This window comes from Pelodiscus sinensis, chromosome 23 (assembly GCF_052426305.1).
Source record: "Pelodiscus sinensis isolate ZL-2025 chromosome 23, ASM5242630v1, whole genome shotgun sequence".
Taxonomy (NCBI): Eukaryota; Metazoa; Chordata; order Testudines; family Trionychidae; genus Pelodiscus; species Pelodiscus sinensis.
Window position 1 is genome coordinate 17,638,559 of NC_143074.1, and position 24,165 is coordinate 17,662,723.

Consider the following 24,165-nt stretch of genomic DNA (forward strand, 5'->3'; position numbering starts at 1 on the left):
CTCCCAATATTAATGCTTGGTGCAAAGGTCTTGTGTAAATTGAGGGGATGAGGCAGAAGGATCAGGCCCTCATAGAGTTGTGTGGGAAGCTAGGGGCCAAGCGTGCAGTAGGGTGTCCTTCTTGGCAGAGGGGTGAGGGGAGCAAGCTGCCGCTGTGGGCAGGAGGAAAAGCAGGCGGGAGAGATCCGTGCAGGGCTCAGGGAGAGCAGCTCGCAGGTAAACAGCCCTTTTCCACCGCGCCAGATGATTTAGGAGAGAATAAAATCAGCCCAGTCGGGTTTAATTCCCATTGATAATGTCCATGTGCAATTAGAGCCAATTAGGGCGAGGCAGAGAATGACAAGTGTTTGGCCAGGAGGTGGGGGTGGGGGGTCAACACAGCAATCCAATTTCCCAACCACCAAATGCAATTAAAGAGTATTACTTACCCAGCTTGCCCAGGAGGGCCGACACATAAATGGCAAAAGCTGGGAGCGTGCGCGCCTTTCTCCCCAGCATGCAGACCGACCGGAACAGGCGAGCCCCCTGCCCAAGTCTCCGGCTCCGGGAGGTGGCCTCCATGTACTTCACCATGGTTATGGTTTTCCTGGTCATCCTGGTGGTGGCTCTGCAAGGGACGGCTCCCCGGGAGAATTATTTCCCTTACAAGGTGCCCCTGGATCCCCAGAGTTCCCTGGAGCTCTCGTGGAATGTCAGCTACCCGGAGCAGGTGGTGCATTTCCAGCTTTTGGCCAAGGAGCCGAAATTCGGGCTGCTCTTCGGGATGTCGGACAGGGGCGAGTTTGAGAACGCGGACCTGGCCGTGCTCTGGAGCGACGGGCACAGCTCCTATTTCGGGGTAAGCTGCTTGCACACTACCAAGGTTCTAAGCCCAGAGGCCCGTCCAGGGAGTCCAACCCTGGGGTGGTTTCCTGTAGTAGGAAAGGACTGAAATGTACCAAGGTGTAGGTCCCAGTGGAGCCCACGGTGTGCTGGTGTAACCCACACACCTCCTGGGTGTGGTGCACTGTCCCGCGTTGTGGCACCGAGACCACTTCCAGGGAGATCAATGTGTCTGCTCTGAAAGCCAGTAGAGTTTTAGCTCATGTGGGAGAGGTTCATGCACTAAGCTCCATTGTCCCAGATGCGATTGGTGTTACACTGGCTGAGTGAAACCTTCAGGCTTGGTCTGTACATTTAGCTGTGGGTAGTTCACAGGTGTGTGGAGGTTAATTCCGAAGGATCAAATCCCCCAGACAGGAGTATGGTCTAGGATGTTGAACAGAGTAAACTAGTGACTGAACCACACCTGCGAGTTAGACAAGGAGAGAGGAGATAACAATGACTCTCATTTCTTGACTCCGGTGTCTTTAGAGTACTTTGGAAATAAATAAAGTAACAGGTGACTGGCTATCAGCAGCTCCCACAAGCACCAACAATGTAATTTGCTTGTGCGCTTGTCAGTCCCATTAAAAATTAACCACAGCTCCAGTTAATGACACCGGCAAAGTGTAAAAGTGACCCTCCAGAAGGTCTGCTCCTGTCAGGGTCTCTAAGCCAGACACAAGTCAGATGTGGAGCTGTAGCAAAGATCAGCAGGACATTGGAAAATACAATTTGACTGCTAGCTGTCAGGAGCACAGTCTTAGAAGAAAGTAAACCCGCAAATGCATGGTGGAGGGGCGGGGGGGGGGGGGGGGAGGGAGAGCAACAATGCTGAAAAGCTAGACAAGACACTGGATAGCTCATTTCTGATTATGCTTTGATTTTGCTATTGCAAAAACCAAACCCATTGGAAAGGAAACTGAAGTATCTGAAATAACGAATCATACGAACTCCCCCAGGCCTTTGGGCAGGGCTCACTGTCAGTTTGTTTCAGGGTAGAATGCAATGCTGATTTTTTTCCCCCCATCAGTTTGAAATTACCAATAAAATAGGCCTTCACAAGTAACAGTAATGCAATCTACAATATAATAGAAGGGTGACAGAGGGCTTGAGACATTTATCTGTGCGCTGGTTTTCTCACTAATTACCAGCTAATCACCAGTGTGGGATGACCTGAATGCTACAGGATTGCAAAACATCAGGTAATAAAGAACATAAAGGAACATTTCTAGTATGGCTTTTTTCTGTTCATTGTAAGATGTACAGCACTCAGTTCAAAAGCACTGCCTTGACTTTCAGTTCCATTTTTGGTACGTAATAGCCTCCTTTAATAACTGGAGGAGGATCTATAGAAATCGGTAGACTATTGTCTCTCTTCCCAGCAGTCTCTCTTTTGGTTCTGTTTGTCAGATGCTAAAAGATCCCAATTTCACCTTTCTCACAACGAATTTTGTATGAAAACAAAACCTGTGCTTGATTCCTGATTTTCTCCTTCTAAGAACAATATGGTCAAGCAATATAATTCCACACTTCAAGTTGAAACAATGCCAGGATGTCTATTCCATTTTATTTCTCAGACAAACATAAAATGAAATCAATCAATAGCTACTGCACTGGCGTACAAGGAATAAGATACTGCCCAATCTCCTCTTAGACCCAGTAAGAAGAAGAGACCCACTGGAGATGGGAACGTCTCAGAGGTGTGGCCGTGTTAGTCTGTAACTTTCATAACAATGAGCAGTCCTGCAGCACTTTAGCCCTAGTCTACACTGGAACCTTAGTCCGAAATACCCTACCCCCTGTTCAAATTTGTAAACAATGCGTCCACACTACCAAGCCATATTTCAGAATAACGGGCCACAGAATTTAAACTCCTGGGCTGTGTCTACACTGGGCCACTTATTCTGGAAAATCAGCCGCTTTTCCAGAATAAGCTGCGAGCTGTCTACACTGGCCTCTTGAATTTCCGGAAAAGCAACGATGCTCTACTGTACAAAATCAGCCGCTATTCCGGAAAAACTATTCTGCTCCCGCTCGGGCATAAGTCCTTATTCCGGAACACTGTTCCGGAAAAGGGCCAGTGTAGACAGCCCAGTAATCTTTTCCGGAAAAAAGCCCCGATTGTGAAAATGACGCTCGGGGCTCTTTTCCGGAAAAGCGCATCTACATTGGCCACGGACGCTTTTCCGGAAAAGGGCTTTTCCGGAAAAGCAGCCTGCCAATGTAGATGCTCCTTTTCCGGAAAAACTTAAAACGGAATACTATTCCGTTTTAAGCAGTTCCGGAAATTCTTGCCAGTGTAGACGTAGCCCTGCTTTTCATGAGGAATAACGCTATAGGTACAAAATAACGTTAGTGTGGATGCTCTGATGCCACTAATTTGAATTGATTGGCCTCCCGCAGCTGCCCAGGGGCTCTAAGTCTGAGGTAGTGCGTCCACATTAATGAAACCCACCTCAGACTCATTTTGAGGCTTCCCCGTAGCGAGGACATGCAAGTTCAAATTTGTTAAATTGGGAAGTCTTAACTCAAATGTACTAATTTCAAAATAATTTCCCAGTGTAGACATGGCTTTAGAGACCAACACAAATATATAATATCACGAGCTTTCGTGGGTAAAACCCACTTCCTCAGATGAGATGGAGAAGTGAAAGACACAGGGGCTTTGTCTACACTGCAGGGGTTTTGTGCAAGAAGAAGAGTTCTTGCGCAAAAGCATGTCCACACCTCAAAGCGCACCGCAAAAGTGCTGTGCTTTTGCACAAGAGGGCGTCCACACTGCATGGACACTCTTGCGCAAGAAAGCTCTGATGACCATTCACAGAATGGCCATCAGAGCACCTCTGCTTTTTCCCATAGGAGTTTCTTCCGCAAGAAACCCCTCTGGAGCGTCCATACCTGCCTTTTTGCGCAAGAGCTGTAGCGCAGAAAGGAGTTATGCCTCGTAGAAGGAGGTTTATCTACACCGGCAAAAGCCCTCTGTTTTGCCATTTTACTGCCGATTTACTTGCGCAAAAGCACATTTGAGGTGTGGACGCTCCACAGGTTTTTGCGCAAAAACCTTGCAGTGTAGACATAGCCATACTTGATAACCCAGTCCATACTCCCAGAACTAGTACAAGTTTTAGGCCTTGATCTACTAAATCTTTAAACCCAGCACTGCTTATGGGGCCAGTTTTGCCACCCGTAAGTAGTGCCCGGCCGTCCTTTACTTTTAGTTCCGTCTTGCTGAGATCATGGGCACTATTCGCAGAACATGTTCTGGCTGCAGATAATTAAGGTCGATAAAGGTGAATAATGGTCTGCAGTACCATCCCTTTAGTCCTCCAAGGAAAGGCTGGGTCTGATCCTACGCCAGCAGCAGCTGGTCTGCAGTAAGTCTTTGAAAAAAAATGTTTCAGCACGGACAAGTGCAATATCTTCTTAAACCCCTCCAGCCACGATTCTCAAACTGTGGGTCCCGGCCCCCAAGGTGTCACAAGCAAATTAGAGAGGGGTCGTGAGCAACTTAGAGTGGGAGTTGTGGTATCACAAAGTTTGAGAACCCCTACCCTACAGGATCTCCCTACGGGTATGTCTACACTACAGAGGTTTTTTTTTTTTTTGAAAAACAGCCATTTTTCCGGAAAAAAAACTTCACTTACGTCCACACTGCAATCACGTTCTTTTGGAAAAAAACTGAAAGTACAGAGGGGTTTTTCCGACATTGGTAAACCTCTTTCTATGAGGAAGAAGCCTCTTTCTGAAAGAGCTCTTCTGGAAAAAGGCGTGCGTGGACGGGGAAGAGGGAGTTTTTTCAAAAGAAGAGGAAAAAGCACAGGTGCCCTGGTCCATAGTAATTACAGCTTACATGCGAGAGAGCGTCCATTCAGTGTGGTTTTGCTGTGTAGACGCTCTCTTTTGGAAGACGTTTTTTCGGAAGATCTCTTCCGGAAAAGCTTCTTCTGAAAGAAGCCTGCCGTCTAGACATAGCCTACCTCTGCGCTGCTTGTCTGAAATCCAGTCCTTTGCTTAAACAGGGGTGGGGAATCTTTTTTGGGTTGGGGGCCACTGGCCTACAGAAAAATCAGGCAGGAGCTGCGCACAATTGAGAAACAAAACAAAAGCAAACAAAAAACCCTCCCCCTCTGGCGTGGCCCCAACTGAGAAGGAGAAAGACCCTCCTCACATTCCCCTCACACACCAGAGCCTAGAGGAGCCCAGCCTAGTAGATTGTGTGTGCTCCAGTCCTGCAGGAGGATGGTGGGGAGGAAGGGAAGGGGATGGAGCACCAGCACGGACACCCCAATGCTGGGGGGAAGTTGGGGGCTGCATCCGGCCCACGGGCCTGAAGTTCCCCACCCCGGCTTAAGGAACATGGATGCTGTGAACATAAAAAGTGAGGAAGTGGGTCTGGCCCATGAAAGCTCATCATCTAATAAACCATCTTGTTAGTCTTTAAAGTGCTACATAGTGCTGTATAAAAAGTGAGACACTTTTCAAAAAGTTACTAGCAGTCACTGTGCTTAGTAAACACACTATCATCACCCCCACATACGATACATTTTGATTCCCTAAAAAACATCGTTTGGTGCAGTGTAAATTCTGGGTCTGATTTACTCCTACTCTGAATCTGCTGTTCCACAGGTCCCTGGGGAAATGCCCCTGATCAATGGATTACTATTTGTATCACACATGCACCTAGGAGCCCAACTCATGGGCCAGGACTAGTGTTCCCTGCAAGCTGAGCATTTGCGCAGCCACTTTGGAGAGATGCAGATGCCACCCAGCTGATTAGCAGAGCACTCACAGCTAGGTGTTTTGTTTCTACGGGTGGTGCACATCCACACATTCCCGAGGGCACATACAATTTATTCTGCACGTGGATGGAAAAAGTCCGCGCAGGGCTGGAAAAGTTTAGAGGTGTGCCAGGTGCTATACACATACAGAGCAAAAAGACAGGCCAGATAAGATTGACCACCACGGGCAAATCAACATCTAACTGGTGATATGGAATTTTTTCCCCTCTTCCACAGGATGCTTGGACTGATGAGAAAGGGCAGGTTCACATGGATTCCCAGCAGGACTACCAGCTCCTGAAAGCACACAGAACCCCTGAGGGACTCTACCTGATCTTCAACCGAGCCTTCAGCACCTGCGATCCGAAGGACTACCTTATAGAGGTACTGCCGCGCCGAGCCATGGGCAGAGGCAAAGCGCCGGCTCAGTATTTCTCCTGTGTACGGGATGGTCTGTACTCCCGGGAGCTCTGCCATGCAAGTGGATTGGCGCATTGGGATCACTTAGCATTGCGAGCACAGGACTGAACCGATAACAAAGAGGTGAAATCCTGGCCCTACTGAAGTCACAAAAAGCCTTTGTGATCTGGTGAGGTTTAAATAGCTGGGGTCTAGTGGTTAGAGCTCTAGGTCAAAAGTCAGCAAGACTATGGCTGTGGATTGAAAGCCAGGGCACTTGCATGTCTGAGCACACTTACATGGGTGTACATTAGGAGCAATGTTCCCTCTCATTTTTTTCCATCCACGGGCGGAATAAATTTTGTTAGGTGGACAGAGGCATGTGCAGATGTGCACCACCAGTAGAAACGTATGCCCCTGAATCTCTCCTGGGTGGCCGCTCAAGTGCTCGGCTTACAGGGAACACTGCTTAAGAGTCACTCCATTGTAAGGAGTGAGTTATACGGGTGTAAAACGGGCATGATATCAGAATCCAGTCTCTGGCTGTGGCTGTGACATGCTGTGTGAATGCAGATATGTGGTCTCACTCCTCTGTGATTCATGTGCACAAAGACATTACATACACCAGAGGTGGGCAATAAAACAGAGGCAGTTTGCCAGGGTTAGGCCCAGGTGGGCCACTGCCGCTTTATTTACCTGCACCTCCACAGGTACAGCTCCCTGTAGCTCCTATTGGCTGTGGATCACCATTCCTGGCCAATGGGAGCTGCGGGAAGGGAATCAGACCAGGACATAAGAACGGCCAAAGGTCCATCTAGACCAGTATCCTGTCTGCTGACAGTGGCCAATACAGCCAGTTCCCAAGTTACGAACGCATAAACTTATGACCATTCATATTTACGACCAACCTCCTATACAGCCGGAACCCGAGTTACGAACGAAATCCGCACTTACAAACAGCACGGCCGTATGTAAGTGAATGTAATCCAACTTACGAACGGATCGAGTTATGACCTAGTGTTTGGTACATAACTTGTTCGTAAGTCAGAGACCAGCTGTACCAGATGCCCCAGAGGGAGAGATCACAACAGGTAATCCTCACTTGATCTCTCCCCTGTCTCCCACTTCCAGAGAAACAGAGGCTCGGGACACCATTCCTACCCATCCTGGCTAATAGCCATTTATGGACCTAACCTCCATGAATCTATCTAGCTCTATTTCGAACCCTGTTAAAGTTCTAGCCTTCACCACATCCTCTGGCGAGGAGTTCCACAGGTTGACTGTGCGCTGAGTGAAGGATAACTTCCTTTTGTTTGTGTTAAATCTGCTGCCTATTAATTTCACTAGCCAATTAGCCCGTCATAAGACGGGATTTTCAGGTCTCTCCTCCACGTCGGTCTTCTCTCCTGAGCCTCCAGTCTCTCTCTCTCTCTCAGCTCTCTGTCTCTCTCTTTCTCTTCTCCTTCGCCTCCTGCCTCTAACTTGGGGGACTGCGGAGCCCAAACAACTGTTTGGGCTCTGTGCTCCCCGTGCTGCATGGGGAGCGCGGAGCCCAAATAGTCGCTTGCACCACTTGCTCCCATGTGGCAGCCCAGCTCAGCGGCGCAGAAGTCAGCCGAGCGCCACTGCGGGAGGCGAAGGGGGGCGGGGCAGTGATGTTCACGGCCAGGGGGCGGGGCCTGGAACCACTGTCACCACCCCGCCCCCCTTTGCCTCCCACCATGGCACTCTGCTGACTTCTGCGCCATTCAGCCGGGTCGCAAGTGGCGCCCGGCTTATGCAAATGAAGCCCGGGAAATTCAAATCCCGGGCTTCATTTGCAAGTGCGGTATGCCTACATTACCCCGCTAGTTCGAACTAGCGGGGTAGTGTAGACATACCCTCACTCACAACACAGGCACTCTTTTTTACCTTTAATTCCCCCCTACTCGCCCTTCCAAAGTGCAGGGAATCGATAACATCTTTTAAAACTCCCCAGTCCAACCACAACCCCATCTAAGCAAATTTGGACCCACCCCAAAAGGGAGACATGTAGGAGAATCCATGAAGCCTATGGCTGTGGCTACAGATTGTACGGTGAAAGTGCTCAGATCTCATAGTGTGAGCAGCAGGATAAAGATGATTAGCTAGAGAGATAGCGAGCTCGCCTTCTTTTCACCCACAAGTCAACTGTTCTCCCCCCCTCCACACACACACACACACACACACACACTCTAAAACAAGTATCTGAAAATCAACAGCTCGGTGGCACACTGCCCGGTTTTTCATTTATGCAGTCCTACTTTGCACATGCTGTTTGTAAGAGAACATCAGACATTCATCCCTTTTGCAAGGAAGCGCCCTATTGATATTATTTCTGAGCTTGCAGGAACATTTACACAATCCACATACAACTCTTTATAATTTCCATACTATGTAGATTTTATCTGGGTCCCACTGTACTCTGCCATTAAGTACATGCTAGCTCAATTTAAATGCATCTTCTACATGCATCACCCAAAAAATGTTCCCCACCCCTATGCTACATCATGCCACCTCACAATATGGAGCCAGATGTTGTTAGAAGGACAACAAGGAAGAGGATTTTGAGCCAAAGTAGAGTCCCAAAAAAACCATTTCAATTAAATGTCTGGTTTTGGGTTCATTGGACTTATGTGAAATTGCAGACTGTTAAGAAAAAAAAATGTCCAACTCTGGATATCTAGGAAGGACTGGGCTATATGATTAAGACAAAGTGTAGTCCAGTAGAGCGAGTCGAGGACTAGAAGAAGGAACAGGTATTAGTTTCATAATAGGACAAAGATTTTAGTGGCTGTGAAATTTTCAAGCCAATATGCTTTGTTTTTTAACACGCTTCATGGTGAGAAATCTGCAATCTCCCCAAATATTGCAAACTTTTGAGGACCAGATTGTGTGCATGAACTCCTGTGAAATGAATCTGTGAAAAATGTTGCACTTTTTTTTGTGGGGAAAAAATGTTCATGCTAGTCCCAGCTCTGCAGCCCACCCAAAGCCCATGGAAATCAACAGGTGTCTTCCCACTGCCAGTAACAGTTTCTGGATCACACGTTTCACAGCAGCCTTGTCTACACTGCAGGGTTTTTGCGCAAGAAATCTTTTGCGGAAGAGTTCTTGCGCAAAACCTTCTTGCGCAAAAGCGCATCCATGCCTCAAAGCACATTGCTTTTGAGATGTGCTTTTGCGCAAGAGAGCGTCCACACTGCATGGACGCTCTTCCGCAAAAAAGCTCTGATGGCCATTCACAGAATGGCCATCAGAGCACCTGTGCTTTTTCGATAGGCTCTTTTTGTGCAGGAAACCCCTGCGGAGTGTCCACACATGCCTTTTTGCACAACAGCTGTAGCGCGGAAAGGAGTTATGTCTCATAGAAAGAGGTTTACCTACACCACAAAAAGCCCTCAGTTCTGCCATTTTACTGTCGATTTACTTGCACAAAAGCACACTTGAGGTGTGGACGCTCCATGGGTTCTTGCGCAAAAACGGCCAGTTTTGCGCAAAAACCTTGTAGTGTAGATGTAGTCAGAGTGTGTGAACATATGTGTGAGTGAATGAGAAGGATGGAGAGAGAGAGTGCCCCTTGTTTAGGGAGGGTAGGGGTATATTTCACTGTTAATGTGCATGCATTAATTTATTATACTTAGAAAAGAGCTGGAATTGCCATGAGCTGATACACACTGAAGAAAGCAGTCCAAACCATCTAAATAAATAGGGAACTGCGTCTCATTGGAGATTAATGCTAGGAAATAATCTCAGCCAAAATTACATAACTCTGTAATGCCAATCTAAGCAGCACCCTGTACAACGCAACAGTGACAGACATATTAAATAACAGTGGGCCCCCAAATTGGACATGCTTGACAAAGTAGCATCTGTGACAGGTTGGATCACAAAAATCCCCTTGGCACTGTCCCCTGGTCTGCTGATCAAGCCACTGACGCCTGCCTTTCTGCCCTCTGGAATTCCCCAGCATCTTGTCCTGTTCAGCCAGAAGCTCTGGTCTCCCCCAGCCAAGGCACAGAGTTGGGGTTATAACTCCCCAGCAAAGCAACACAGACAATGAACCAGTTCAGCTCCGGGAGAACTCAGCTATAAGATCACTCATAGCACCTAGGAAATCAACCCCCCAAAGGAACCAAAACCCCAAATAAATCCATTTTACCTTGCAGGAGAGCGCTCACAATGATGTTCACCCCCTTTATCAATGAAAGAGAGATATGCACAGTGGTTGCTCTCCCTGCTCCCTTATCCCCCCCCCCCCCCCACCGCCATAACAGTTATTTACAATGGGCTTAATATTAAATAAAAAGTAGGATTTAAGCAATTTCAAGTGAAAACACACAGATCAAAGTTAATTATTAAGTTAAAATAAACAAAAGACACCAGCTAATGCTAATACACTAAGAAGCTAGTTATATGTCAATTCTTACCCTAAACAGTTGTTCTTATCTCAGGTAAAATGCTTCAAAACAGAGCTGATCTTTACTCTGGCCTGGGTCTATAGCTTTTCAGAGTTCTTTAGAACTCTTTGTTTTCAGGTTTCTTCGTGTGTATCCTCTTAGGGTGGGTGAGGCAGTTCCAAAGGCCAGCTGATTTCCTGAAAACAAAGACCTGATTGATTTCCAATCCTTAAATAGACTTTACCCCACGGCAGGAACCCTTTGTTCAGTCTCTCCATCTCCATGGAAACGTACTAGATTAAAGATGGATTCCAGTACCAGATGACATGATCTCATGTCTTTTAGGACCAACCACAGTTTGGGCTTACAGGAAAAAAGAAAACATTTGCAGGTCATTGGTTTGAGTACTCAGCCGTTAAGTTCCTAAAGTATCCCTAATGTCCCTCATTAGCACATTTAGAATTAAAAACAGATTAACACTTCTTATTTCTAACTTCACCTACATGAACGATACATGCACAAGAACAGGATGCAGAGATTCAGAAAAGTGTAACTTTAAAAATAAGTTCCATGACTTGTTTCGTATAAAACATCTCCAAGTTACGCGTATTCATATTCATAAGCCAATTTTCATAAATCATAGGGGGGGAACATGACATCATCACCTTACTTGACTCATCCCAGCTCAAATGCACTAAAACTGCAAGGGCTCTCCAATGTTCTGCAAGACATTGCCTGCTTTACAGACTCCTTCATCTCTCATTTCAGGATGGCACTGTGCACCTTATCTATGGGGTCCTTGAAAAACCAGTCCCTTCCCTCCAAGCAATCAATATTTCTGCCATCCACAAGGGGCTCCAGAGGGTCCAGCTGCTGAAGCCCAACATCAGCACCCCTGAACTGCCGGATGACATGAAGACCATGGAGATAAGAGCTCCTGACGTGATCATTCCCAGCCAGGAGACTACATATTGGTGCTATATGGTGGAGCTTCCAGTCAGCTTCCCGAAACATCACATTGTCATGGTAAGGAGGAGGAGGAGAGCTTTTTCTGAAGAGGGATGTTTTCCACATAGCTAATTCGTTAAAGCTTAGGCAAGCTGTTTCCATGGCCTTAGCCCCCAGGGGAGGTGTTCCTCAGTTCTTTCCTTCATTGGCTAGTGCCCTGGACAAACAGTGCTCTCTGTGCTCCAAAGCCGGTCTCTGGGCCTCTCTTCACTTCATGGTGGACTGACACTGCAGCGATCAATCCACTGGCGGTCGATTTATCGTGTCTGTTTAGACACGATAAATCGACCTCCGAGCACTCGCCCATCAACTACAGTACTCCATCAGAAAGAGAAGAGTAAGAGAAGTCGATGGGAGGGCAGCCCCTGCTGACCGTACTGCATGGAAGACATTGCAGTAAAGACATCGACTTTAGCTATGCTATTTGCACAGCTGAAGTTGTGTATTTTAGATTGGCGGGAGGGTGGGTAGTGTAAACTAGGCCTTTGAGTTCTCGAGATGGGACCTTCCAGGAGACACTTTCAGCAGCATCAGCGATATGGCAGCTTCTCCCTGGCTTGGTATCTACACACCCAACCTCCCCTCGCTGATCTCTCTCTGAATGGCGATGTCCACTAGGGTTGCTCGTATCGAGTGTCAGATTTTGAGTTTCTTCTCATATGATTTGATAATTGGAAACAAATTCCATCTGGATTGTCATCTGGTTACATTTTTCTTCATTCCCATCTTTAAGCACTGTACATCATTGCCAGGCACTGTTAAACAGCCACGTCAGAAGTGGCTGCATTTCAGTGGTGGGTGAAACAAGACAACTGTATCATCAATATCTCGGCACATGCAAGTTGTAAACCGTTTTGAGATCTTCTATCTGGAGATTGTACAGAGACAGGTAGTATGGTTATAGGAGCTTTAGGTAGCTGTAAGATCATCATCACCCATTATAACTACTCATGATTTCTTCTTGGATCCCTCTTTTGTAGTATGAGCCAGTGATCACGGCAGGTAACGAAGCGATAGTCCACCACATGGAAGTCTTCCAGTGTGCCGCAGAATTTGACAGCTTTCCGCACTACAGTGGGCCCTGTGACTCCAAGATGAAGCCAGACCGACTGAACTACTGCAGACACGTGCTTGCCGCGTGGGCCATGGGCGCTCAGGTGTGCAGATAAAGCCATGGCCGATGCCTTAATTCTCATGGCCGATGCCTTAATTCATTGTGGGTGCTTTGCTTCCCCCCACCCCCAGTCCATTGGTCCCTGGTGCATCTGAAAGGTGAGTCGGAACACCCGCTCCCATTGTGCGGTGCTCAAAATCTGAATCTCGGTCTTGGGGCCTGGGTTCATCTTTGCTTAATATCCCCTCCCCCTCTCCCTCCCCCAGACACATGAACCTCATGCATGGGTTCTACTGAAATGAGCAGCGATGCCAGTACACATGCAGCACAAGAACGCTCTTCCAGAGGGGTAGACGCTTAGCCGTTCACCCAGTCATTTGGAATGGTACTTCCCAGCCCACAGCACACATTAACGGGCCACAGAACAATCTCCGCCTTGCATACTTCCCTCTCTAGCTTTCTCTGCCTGACTCCATGTATCAGCTGCACGCAATCCCCTCACAGTCTCTCCTCCTGCTTACAGGCCTTCTACTATCCAGAAGAAGCAGGACTTGCCTTTGGCGGTCCGGGATCCTCCAGATATTTACGGCTTGAGATTCATTACCACAACCCCCTGGTGTTCAAAGGTAAGCAAACCTCCAGTTACTTTGGATCTGGGGCCAGAGATTCCTGTACTGGCCAGCCTCTGCAGCACAGTCTGTGGAAATTTGTGAGCCAAGGGAAAAAAAATCATAAAAACTCTTTAGCTAACACACTGACACACTGAGGTCCCAGAGTAAGCACTCCCAGGCTGTCTTCTCTTGCAGTGGCAGGTCATCCTAACCTCCCAGGCTCATTCATTGGAAAGGGAGCCCACATTTGCCCCAAGGACTAACCGCCCATACTGGCACACCCTCACCCAGCTCAGGGAGAAGGATGCCAACTTGTATCCCAGATAACACTGCTTTCATCAGGCATTGTCTCCACTACAAAATGTCAAGAGAGAATGCACCTCAATGTGACTTGTCACGGGAAAACACCCAGTTTTGGCGACAAAAAAATTCCACTCCTATGAGAGACTTTTTTTCTTTTCCCTTCCTTTTACTGTTGACAAAGAGCCAGTGTGGCTCTTTGTTTTGTCAACAGAACTGGCTTCTGCCAGTATCCCACAATTTCTGCCCTGGTGGCTCTGCTCAGTGTTTTGTGATCTCTGCTGCCCTGCAGGCACACACCCCTTTCATAGCTCTGGGAAGTGTCTGACAGCTGAGTGAGCTGCTCTGTTTGGGGAACAAAAAGCAAATCAATGGACTTCTTCTGTTCTGCTCTGTACCAGGAACACGGTGGCAAGCAGAATGCTGCTGCAGGGGGAGGGGGTTGGCTGCTGTGCTGCTTACACAGAATTATAGAATCATAGAGTTGGAAGAGACCTCAGGAAGTCAAGTCCAACCCCCTGCTAAAAGCAGGACCAATCCCAACTAAATCATGCCAGCTTTGATGTTTGTCTTCACCAAGAGCTCAGAGATATTCACGATGCTACTCCTAGGCAGCAGAAGAAGCTGTGGGAGAATTCAGAAGGAATCCCAAGATGCACAGGGCTCAGCTCTGCCTTCCCACAATACGGCATTGTGGGATACCTATCTGCAGTGCCGTGCTCACACTGTTGATGAAGGTGCCCCCAGTGGAGACACAATCTGTCAACAGAGGGAGCATATGGGAACGCCCTCTGGTGATTTTTGTTTTCTCGACTTTTTGGGTGTCAACATAAGTTGTGTCAACAAACCGCGGTAGTGCAGATCTACCCTGAGAAGCAGCTGAGGCACTGACATTTGTCCGCATAGTCACTGTGCAAGCAAGGAAACATGCCATGGAAAGCAGCTCCTACCCAGACCCCTGCAGGGCCCAACAGAGCACCTTAATGGGGCTGCCTGTGGGACATGGGCGCCTCATACTCTTTTACTAGCTGTTCACTAGATTCTGCTGGGTTCCACTTTCTCTGCTCTGATCAGCCCAGGGCCTTGTACTTTTAACCCAGCCGAGGTCAGGAAATACTGGAGGACTCAAGCAAAAGGCCCTGCCTATGAGGGGCCTGGCATTGCTTACAGCTAAGAAAGGTTTGGCCTGGTCCCAATCTCCCTGCCTCGTCTGGCGTGGCTTGTGCTCTGCCTCACACCAGCCTCTGCAGACTGCGATCCTGCCAGGCAGTCTGGCACCATTCAGCACAGCTGGCAGGCGCAGGTCCAGGGCGGCATCAGCCAGGAGCGGGCGCAAAGGGACTTTTCAGAACTGGACTGAGAAGCCTTGGCAGAGCTGCCTTCGCTATGCCTCGCTCGCAGCAAAGGTATTAAACCCTCCGACGGGGATGTTTCTGTCTGAGCCCCTCTTGCCAGCCTTTCCAAACAGAACCCGCCTCCACTCCCTGTAGAGCTTTCAGGCAGAGCTTTGCCTCACCCCATACAATACAATCAAGGCAGACAGGCAAAGAAAATCTGCAGAGACGCAAGATCACAAAACCACCCATTACATGGGAGAGTTTTGGACTGGTCTACCTGAAACAGCTCCCACCTAGACTGGCCATGTTCTGAACAGGGATCCTGGCTTGCAACATATCACAACATAAATGGCCAGCACTGTGCACTTCTTTTACTTTTCACGTGAGGAACTAAAAATGCCTGTACAATTAGTTTAGTCGCCCAATCCCCCGATGAGGCAGATCAGCATTAGCAGTCCCATTTCACAGACAGGAAAACTAAGGCACAGAGTGGTTCAATAACTTGCCTGACAAGTCACACAGTGGCAGAAATAGACCTTAGGAGCGATGGATATTAGCCCTGGACTATGCAATCTCAGAACTAGGTTGTACATTCTTCGCCTCATACTCGAGTATTTAGAGGGACCTATCGACGTATTATCTGAGCTCCTCTTCTCTATGCTATCATCACCGCTGGGGATCTGATGCACCAAGAGGCTAAGAGACTTATAGGAAGGGTCCCATAGAAAGCATGTGGCTAAGCAAGGACTTAAGCCCAGGTCCCTCAAATTCTAGGCTAATGCTACAATGACTGGACCTTCCTGCCTGCCTGTGGGGAGTGAAAACATCTTCCTTACCCAGCCCTGCAAACTTTTGGTCTTCCCACCACTGCTTTCCGACACCAGGGCTGAATTTCATTACAGAGGGAGAAGTCTGGGTGGGAGTGGGATGGGGGAGATGTTTTTAGAAAGAATAAATAGCATTTCTTGGTTGATACATTTGACAGTCAACACATTTTTTTAAAATAAAAACTCAGCTAAATTATCGAATTTCTGCATTTACATCAAATCAAGTCACTCCGTGATTATCCCAGAGTATTTTTAGGAGGCCAGAGCATATGTACTGCAGATCAATCATATCACATTCCGAGACTCGAGAAGTAACAGGTCTATAAATATGCCGCTCGCGCCTTTCATTATTTTAACCGCTTTTTCCTTCTAACCAATAACATCACCCCATTTATTCTTGTCCGCTTGATGAATCCAACCCAGAGACAGATCCTTATAAATAAGTATGAGCCCACTTGGCCCCAGCTTATCCGGCCTTTCCCGTTACAACTCAAACCTGAAAAACATGCCCAGGGAAGGCACCGTTGGCGCTAACTTTGTTTCATTGCTAAGAGAACCCAGTAGCAACGTAAATACGGTGCACAATGTAGTGGAGTCCTCTTGAGCTGTACAATGGGGCTTTAACCCTAGACCTTCAGATCCAGAATCATAAGCTTAATATGTATGCTAAAGGTCTACATCTTTTAGATGCACGCAGCCACCAGCTCCTAAATCTTTTATGCATCTCAGCCACTGGAAGTCACACCAGTATTACTCCTAGACATGCTGGAGATTTGTCACACTCCTACCCACCCAGCTGCTATCATGGGAGCAATTTTTGGTTTTTATTCCCATTGTCGGAGAGAAAGAGTCTTCATTGGGGCAGGGCTCCCATCTGGACAAACCCACCTCAGGGCTTGTCTCCTCTTACTGGGAGATCGCTGTGGAGATCGATCTCCCAGGGTTCGATTTAGCAGGTCTAGTAAAGACCTGCTAAATAGACTGCTGATGGTGGCCCTTGTTGACACCGGCACTCCACGGGGTCACAAGGAGTAAGGGAAGTCAACAGGAGAGTTTCTCCCATTGACCTCATATATGGGGACACCACAGAAATTCGACCTAAAGTACATTGACCCCAGCCACGCCATTCATGTTGCTGGAGTTGTGTCTTAAGTCAACTCTCTTTCCACCATGTGGACTGTGCTCCAGACAGGCTCCTCAAGGATTCTTCTGTAGTTTCAACCATCCTTCTAAAAGGGCTGGACAGAGCCCTCTACTATGCCAGTCGGCCTTGCTGGCAAATCAGCCTGCTTAGTCTGCCTCCCTCCACTCTTGGGGTGAAGGCCTGGTCTACACTTAAAACATGTGCTGGCACAGCAATGTCGCCTAGCGATGTGATTTTGTTAATGCCAAATGCAGCAAAACGTAGCACAGACACGGTTATAGCAGTAAAAAGTCCTGTCGTTAGTTAGTTTCTTTTGTTCAAGGACTTGAATGGAATAAAAGGGAACTCCCAGTGCCTAGTGCTCAGTAGCACATCTCTGGGTGGTTCAGCTGAGCTCAGTCTGAATTCACCGAGAAAATTCAGGTCGGTGGGGAATGCTGGCTCACTGATGTCTAACCTCAGGAAGGGTGGCTCTGTTCTCTCTTCGGGCTAGGACGTTACCTGAAGGTGTGGCGGTAATTTCATGAATTCACTTGTACGGGAACCAGGTTGCAACGAGTGGGATGCTCAGAGCTGGGGGAAGGAGCCCGGAGACGAAGGAGATGATGGATACAGTTAGGTGCTGCATTCCAGCCCCAGGCTCTACAGAGCATAGAACAAGCATCCTGTCCACTCGTCTCAAACTAGGCAGGGTCCAAACCAGTTTGTGGGGGCAGCAGAAGAGAAGCCCCATTGCTAGCAGGCTAGTCGCTGTAATTGGGGGATGGATCTCCCCAGCCACAAGGGAGAGCAGGACCCTTTCATTGCAATGGCTGCCCTATACGTGGATTCCCAGGCCAGAAGAGAGGGACAGCTGCGAGCCTGACGTCCTGCATAGCTCAGACCACAGAACCTCCCCCCAAATCCTTCCTGGAGCAGGTCTCTTCAGTGGGGACTCTCACACCCGTCAGCACCAAAGAGCTTTTTTTGGAACCCCCGGGTGCCGAATGCCTCTAATCCGCAGAGAGCCCAGTTAGGAACCTGGCTTTGGGACTGCAGCAGGAAGTAAGGGAAAGCAAGGAGCCCTCTTACACCTCTGCATGAGATGCCCCCACATTGCCGGTCCCCGCACAGCATTGCTCTGCCGATGTGGGCAGGGAAGGGAAACAGGGGGAGCTTTGGTCCTGTCCTACCCCCTGGCACCGTGCAGGCCCGTACAGCTTTTCCAGGGGGTGTTGGGAATCAATCATCGCATTAGGGCAATCAGTGCTTACATCTCCTATAGACCTAGGGGGGAACCAGGCACTAGTTTGGGTCTCTCAGGCACAGGCTGGCCCCTTCCCTGCTCTTGGGGCAGAGAAGCTAGATGCTAACCCTTGCTGGGCCTGGATTGTCGGGCTCCCAACCAGCCCAAATCTGGGATACACGTCCTGCAGCCTTTGCACCGAGAGTCCCTAGTTTAGAAGCAGAGTGAGACTGGAAAAGGTAGAGAAGAGAGAGATTCCCATCCCTGGGTCTGAACTGAGCTCAGGGTTTCTCCAAAATCTGCCTCCTAAACATACTCCCCTCCTCAATGGACTCTCATGGTCTTCCAAAGACATTCCCACTTGATTCCCTCCTCTCCTCTTGGTGCTCCTGGGAGCGATCAGTGGCTGGGATGGCCACCAGTGTTCCCTGTAAGCTCAGCACTTGGGCGGCCACCCAGGAGAAATTCAGGTGCCACCCACCTGATTAGCAGAGCACCCATAGCTGCACACAGCCAGCAGCATGTGTTTCTACTGGTGGTGCACATCCACGCCTGCCTTGATGCACATAACAAAAGTCATTCCACCCCTGGATTGAAAAAATGTGAGAGAACACTGCTGGTGACCTTTTTAGATTACCAAGTACATATTTAGAGACCATTTAGTCCAGTCTCTTGTTGCTAGTACAACTGCCTAGGGGGAGAGGGGATTACAATAGGATTTTTAAAATACTGATACTAGGTCAAGGAATGGATGCAGTCTGCCAGCAAAGGGAAGCTGCTTTCCCGAAGTGTAGTGCCCTGACGTTGAATTTTTCATGCCTGACATTTTCCCACGTGTGATTCTTACTCCCACTGCGATTTGCAACACGGTGTTATGTCGTGTCCCCTCTCTGCACCAGGTCGTCACGACTCCTCGGGGATTCGCCTCTATTATACTGCCACGCTGCGACGCTACGATGCCGGCATTATGGAGCTGGGCCTGGTCTACACGCCGGTGATGGCAATCCCACCTGGCGAAACCGGTTTCCTTCTGAAGGGGTATTGCACAGACAAATGCACCCAAGCGGTGAGTCGGCCAGAGCCTGGCAGAGGTCTGGGCAACCTTTCCCCACTCAGTGGCACATGGAAAGTCCAGGCCTAGCGCCTGTTTACTCGGATGAGAGTATTGAGGTTTAGAGATGAACTGGCCAGGTAGTAGCTACGTGTCTTTAGCATCTGTGCATCATCCTCAGGAGGCAGGTGACCAGGTCCGTGGGTCGGATCAGTGTTTTTCAACCAGTGGTACGCGTACCCTTAGGGGTACTTGAGAAGTCTGGGAGGTACATCAACACAACTGAAATTTGGAGAAAACAGAATTTTGGTTTTAAGTTTCACCGTGTTTAATTATTTTTGTATTTTTTACACCCAAAAATTTCATCGCCCACCCGGCTGCAATTAAATTGTTTAAACGAATGTGTTGCAATGGTAGAAAAAAAAATTGTGTGTCTGAAAACTGTAGGTACTGGGGGTACTTATCATTACTTTTTTAAAGGGGGTACTTTATATTGAGAAACACTGGGTTGGATCATTAGCGTCCCCGGCGTAAGCCAGCTCTTGCCAAAGTAAGCACCTGTGTGTAAGCACATGGATGAAAGCTAATCAGGAATGAAAGAAAAGTTGCAGCAACTTGGTGTCGTTTATGCTGCCTTGACAGCAGCCTCGCCAAAGTGGCTTTGCACCATGGAGGAATGTCTCTTTCTCGCCACCCGTTGGGCACGGTTAATTTCTCATGCAGGTAGAGGGGCAAGGTGGGGTTGATGCAAGAAGGTGTGGTCCAAGGCCAGAGAGCTGATGGCAGACCAAGGACTGGGACTTGGTCGTTCCTGGCTCCCAGCCCTGTGTTTAGACTGAGGTTTTTAATCGAAGTGCTAAGACCGGGGAAGCAAAAAACGCCCCCCCTGGGTTCTCAGCATCTTCAAGCAGCTTCTTTTCTCTAGAATTGGCAGCAGACTGACAAGCAAGAACATGACGGGGTTAGGTTCCTTGGGCCAGTTGTTTAGCCCCATGTAGGTTGCTATCAAAGTCCGCGGGGCAGCCGGGTGTACCCTGCGTGTCCTCCCACGGCATCCCTCCCCTTGGTGAAGCCGCTGTGTGTATGAGGTATCGCCGATCTCACTGCCTCACAGTCACTGCGCAGCCAGCGTCCAATTCACTGCCCGATAAAATGCTTGTGGCTACAGTCGGAACCCCCCTTTCCAGCCCGTAGTACTGTGAGTTCCATCATAAAAATGCTGTTTCAAGCAAAGACCCAGGAGTGTTCTCCAGATGTTCAGAAAGTGCTGACAGTCCATTTGAAGTCAATTCTCCTGAACAGCCATCGGCTTTATCTCCCTGGTCTAAGCCCCATTCCCTGGCTGTCTCAGAAAACTTATCACTGGCCTTTCAGCTCCTGAAAGGTGCATTTTTTCTCCTTAAGACAAACCAAATGAATATTGAACACTGGTGGACGGGCACCATGCAAGGATATAAATCCCACCCCAAGGCAGCTGTCTGTTGGGGTTTTACATTTCTCCTATTTAAAGGCCCGTTATCCAATTTGATTGAACATTTTGTTACAGTACCACCTGTGGTGTGCTCGATTTCAGTGGCTGTGGGTGCCTGACCTGACAGACATGTAGGCTATGTCTAGACTGCAGGCTTTTTTCGAAAGATGCTCTTTCGAAAGCATCTTTCGAAAGAGCCTCTTTCGAAAGATCGCGTCTAGACTGCAGGCGGATCTTTCGAAAGAAAAATCCGCTTTTTCGAAAGAGAGCACCCAGCGAGTCTGGATGCTCTCTTTCGAAGACGGCCTCTTTACATTGAAGAACACCTTCCTTCGAAAGAGGAACTTTCGAAGGAAGGCGTTCTTCCTCGTAAATTGAGGTTTACCGCCATCGAAAGAAAAGCCGCGTTCTTTCGAAATAATTTCGAAAGAACGCGGCTTGAGTCTGGACGCAGGGGAAGTTTTTTCGGGAAAAGGCTACTTTCCCGAAAAAAACCCTGAGTCTGGACATGGCCGTAGGCAGAGAGGAGGGGGAAAGAAACAACACACCAGGATTTTTAATTTGGATGTGAGGGGGAATGGGGTCGGGATTTGGACTCCCTCCGTCGTCGTGTGCTTTCTCAATTTCCATTGTGACATCAAAGCAGTTTTAAAGGCTATTTTTAGGGGCCGTACTCAAAAACAATAGCTGGTGTGGAGCACTAACCAACATAAGCCAGGCGGCTTCTGCTGAATTAGAAAGTGGTGGTGAGTAAATCAGTGCTGGACAAACTGAATTGCTGGCCCCCCAAAGAACATTAATTTTCACGCTGCTAAGAGACTTTAAAAAACAAACTGCTCTTTACATTTACTTGACACTGTCTCTTTAAGTGCTTGCCCTGCCCCGCCCAGGGAAGCCATGCTCAGTTCCCGAAGAGCACAGGGAAAAAAGGGCTTTAGGAAAGAGGGAGTGATGCTGGTTGATTTATTCATTCATCGTTATTTCGGCCCACACAAGCCTGGACGTGCTCATGGGGTTTTTCTTCCAGGCTCTGCCCCCAGCCGGGATCCACATCTTTGCCTCCCAGCTCCACACTCACCTGACGGGAAGGAAGGTGGTGACGATCCTGTCCCGCGACGGGAGAGAAAGGGAAGTTGTGAATGCGGATAATCACTACAGCCCTCACTTCCAGGTACTCTCCTTTCCCCGTTGCCTGCAGCGTCAGCCCACCATGAAAACAACCCTGCCTCCATTCAATGGTTGGTCTCATTTCCCGCACACATGGGTCAAGGTTCCAATTTTTATCCTCCTGTGTGCAGAATAAATTTTGTTTATGCGCACTAAGGCACGTGCTGATGTGCACCACCAGTAGAAACACATGCTACCAGCTCTTGGCACTCTGCTCATCCGCTGGGCAGCATTTGAATCTCTCCTAAGTGGCTGCCCATGTGCTCAGGTTAGGGAATGCTGACACGGGTGCAAACCGGGTTCAGTGCCGCTCTTAACTAAACTCATCAGTGCTTAATGGGGAAGCTAGGGTAGCAAAAGGGGGAACTGGTTGCATCTAACTCCAGTGTTGTTTTTCTTCCTTTAGGAGATCCGCATGTTAAAGAAAATGGTTTCTGTGTTCCCGGTGAGTGTCAGCAGAAGCAACTAAGCCGCTCCCAAGGGTAGGACCTGGGAGCTCCTCTTTGGCCTGTGTTCCATGGGGGGTCAGATGACATCAGAGCCAGATGATGTCTTCAAAGGCCCTAGGCACTCTCATAATCATAGGCCTTTAAATTAGATTATATAGAAATTCGTAAGGGAGAAATGCCCTTCCCCTATATCCTAATTGTAAGATGTTTTCTTTTTTTATTTTCAAATTAATTATGATTTTTTTATAGGCCCTACATTTTTCCTAGGCCCTAGAGCAGGGGTGGGCAATAATTTTTGATGGGGGGGGGGGGGCATTCCAAGATTTTGGAAAGTGGCCGAGGGCTGCACTCTTCCATGATATTAATGGAGGAGGTGTGGGGTCTGGGATGGAGGTTGGGTGCAGAAGGGAGATTGGGGTAAGAGACTAGAGAGCAGGCGTGAGACTGGAGGCTGGGAGGGAGTTTGAGTGAAGGAGGCGGTTATGACCTAGCACAGGGAACTGGAGCGCAGGGGTTTGGGATGTGACCTGGGGTAGGAGGGTATTGCGATCTGGGGCAGGAGATTGGGGTGCCAGATCTGGGAGGGGTGTGGTATGGGTGTTAAAAGAGGGGGACAGAGGGTTTGGGTTGAGTGGGGAGGGGGGGCAGAATAGGGCTGGGGTGCCAGAAGCAGGCTGTGGCCCAGCGACTTACCTGCCAGCTACCAAACTAGCCAGCTTGCAGAACTAAGGCTTGCAGAGCTTAAAACATTTCCTAGTCAGCCATTCTGCCTGCTTGCCTGCCCATGTGCTTCACTGAATAACTGAGCAGAGGGTGTGGTTCTTCTTGGCTGCCTGTTATTCCAACAAGCAGCTCTTATTGGCTGGTTTCTGGCCAGAAAACGGCCAATGGGATTGTGCTGGGGGTGGGGCAGTTCCTGAAACTCCCCCCCACCCCCAGTTTGAACACAGTAATGGAGCCCTGCAGCCGTGTTTCTGCACGGCATGGGGGGCACGCAGGGGAGCCTGCTTGGAGCTCCCCGCTGCCTCCATGGGATGGATCTGGTGGGCCGGATCTGGCCCACGGGCCGTATTTTGCACAGACCTGCCCTAGACACTGTGGCTATTATCAGGGGTAGATGACCGTTCTGCGGGGCCCCGGGCAGCATAATTCTGCGGGGGCCCCCCTTTGCCACGGTGCATGCGTGGGGCTTTCTGAAGCGCGGGGCCCGGGGCGGCCGCCCCGTTCGCACTGCCCTATATCCGCCTCTGGCTATTGTGCCTAATGGATAATCTGACAACAGGATCATAATGAGCCTTTAAAACTGGGGACTCCCTGACATGATTTGATCCTACGTGCTGTGACAATAAGTGAAGCAGAAAACCGTTAGCAGGGGGTGCCGAGAGACCTGCCAGGCACCTGGACCAGGTGTGTGAGGCGGAGGGACGGCTCTGCACTCTTGGAAGAAGTGGGGCCTCAGACACAAGGGGCTGGGCGGGGGGCAGCCAGCACTCGGTGCCGCCAGGCAACCGCTGTGGTCTACCCACTACCAGTCCTCAGAGCCGCCTAGTGGTGCTCTGGTGGCAATTTAAAGGACCCAGGGCTCCATCTGCCACTGCTTCTATCGTAGCAGCGAGCCCTAGACACATGAATTTCTGGACCCCAGGGCAACTGAGTCCTCCCGCCACGTTGGCAGGCCCAATTCTTAGCCAGACGCTCTCACTTAGCCGCTAAGCACTGGCCAGGTAACTCAGCTCTGCAGGTTGAGGTTAGAGATTGGCTCCGGAGCCGTCAACGTTCACTTTGCACCTGCTAAGTAGCCATGGAGCAGATTAGCTCAAGTAGCCCCTCTCCTTCAGAGTATGTCTACACTGTGGAGTTTTTCCAGAAAAACAATACTTACATCCACACTGCTATTGGCGTTCTTTGGACAGGGGTTTTTCCAACGGCGGTAAACCTCATTCTACGAGGAAGAAGCCTTTTTCCGAAAAAGCTTTTTCAGAAAAAAGCGTGGGTGGATGTG

General features: G+C 49.0%; 1 protein-coding gene across 1 annotated transcript in view; it reads left to right on the forward strand.

Moving 5' to 3' along the window:
* Positions 1–496: 496 nt before the first annotated feature.
* DBH (dopamine beta-hydroxylase) overlaps positions 497–24,165 on the forward strand; it is a 38,640-nt gene continuing 14,971 nt past the window's right edge. The window contains exons 1-8 of the mRNA XM_006123799.5: positions 497–838; positions 5,880–6,026; positions 11,228–11,485; positions 12,448–12,624; positions 13,105–13,207; positions 18,925–19,091; positions 21,575–21,718; positions 22,121–22,159. Of these exons, the coding sequence (XP_006123861.3) occupies positions 497–838; positions 5,880–6,026; positions 11,228–11,485; positions 12,448–12,624; positions 13,105–13,207; positions 18,925–19,091; positions 21,575–21,718; positions 22,121–22,159 (1,377 nt within the window). The remainder of the gene's footprint in view (positions 839–5,879; positions 6,027–11,227; positions 11,486–12,447; positions 12,625–13,104; positions 13,208–18,924; positions 19,092–21,574; positions 21,719–22,120; positions 22,160–24,165) is intronic.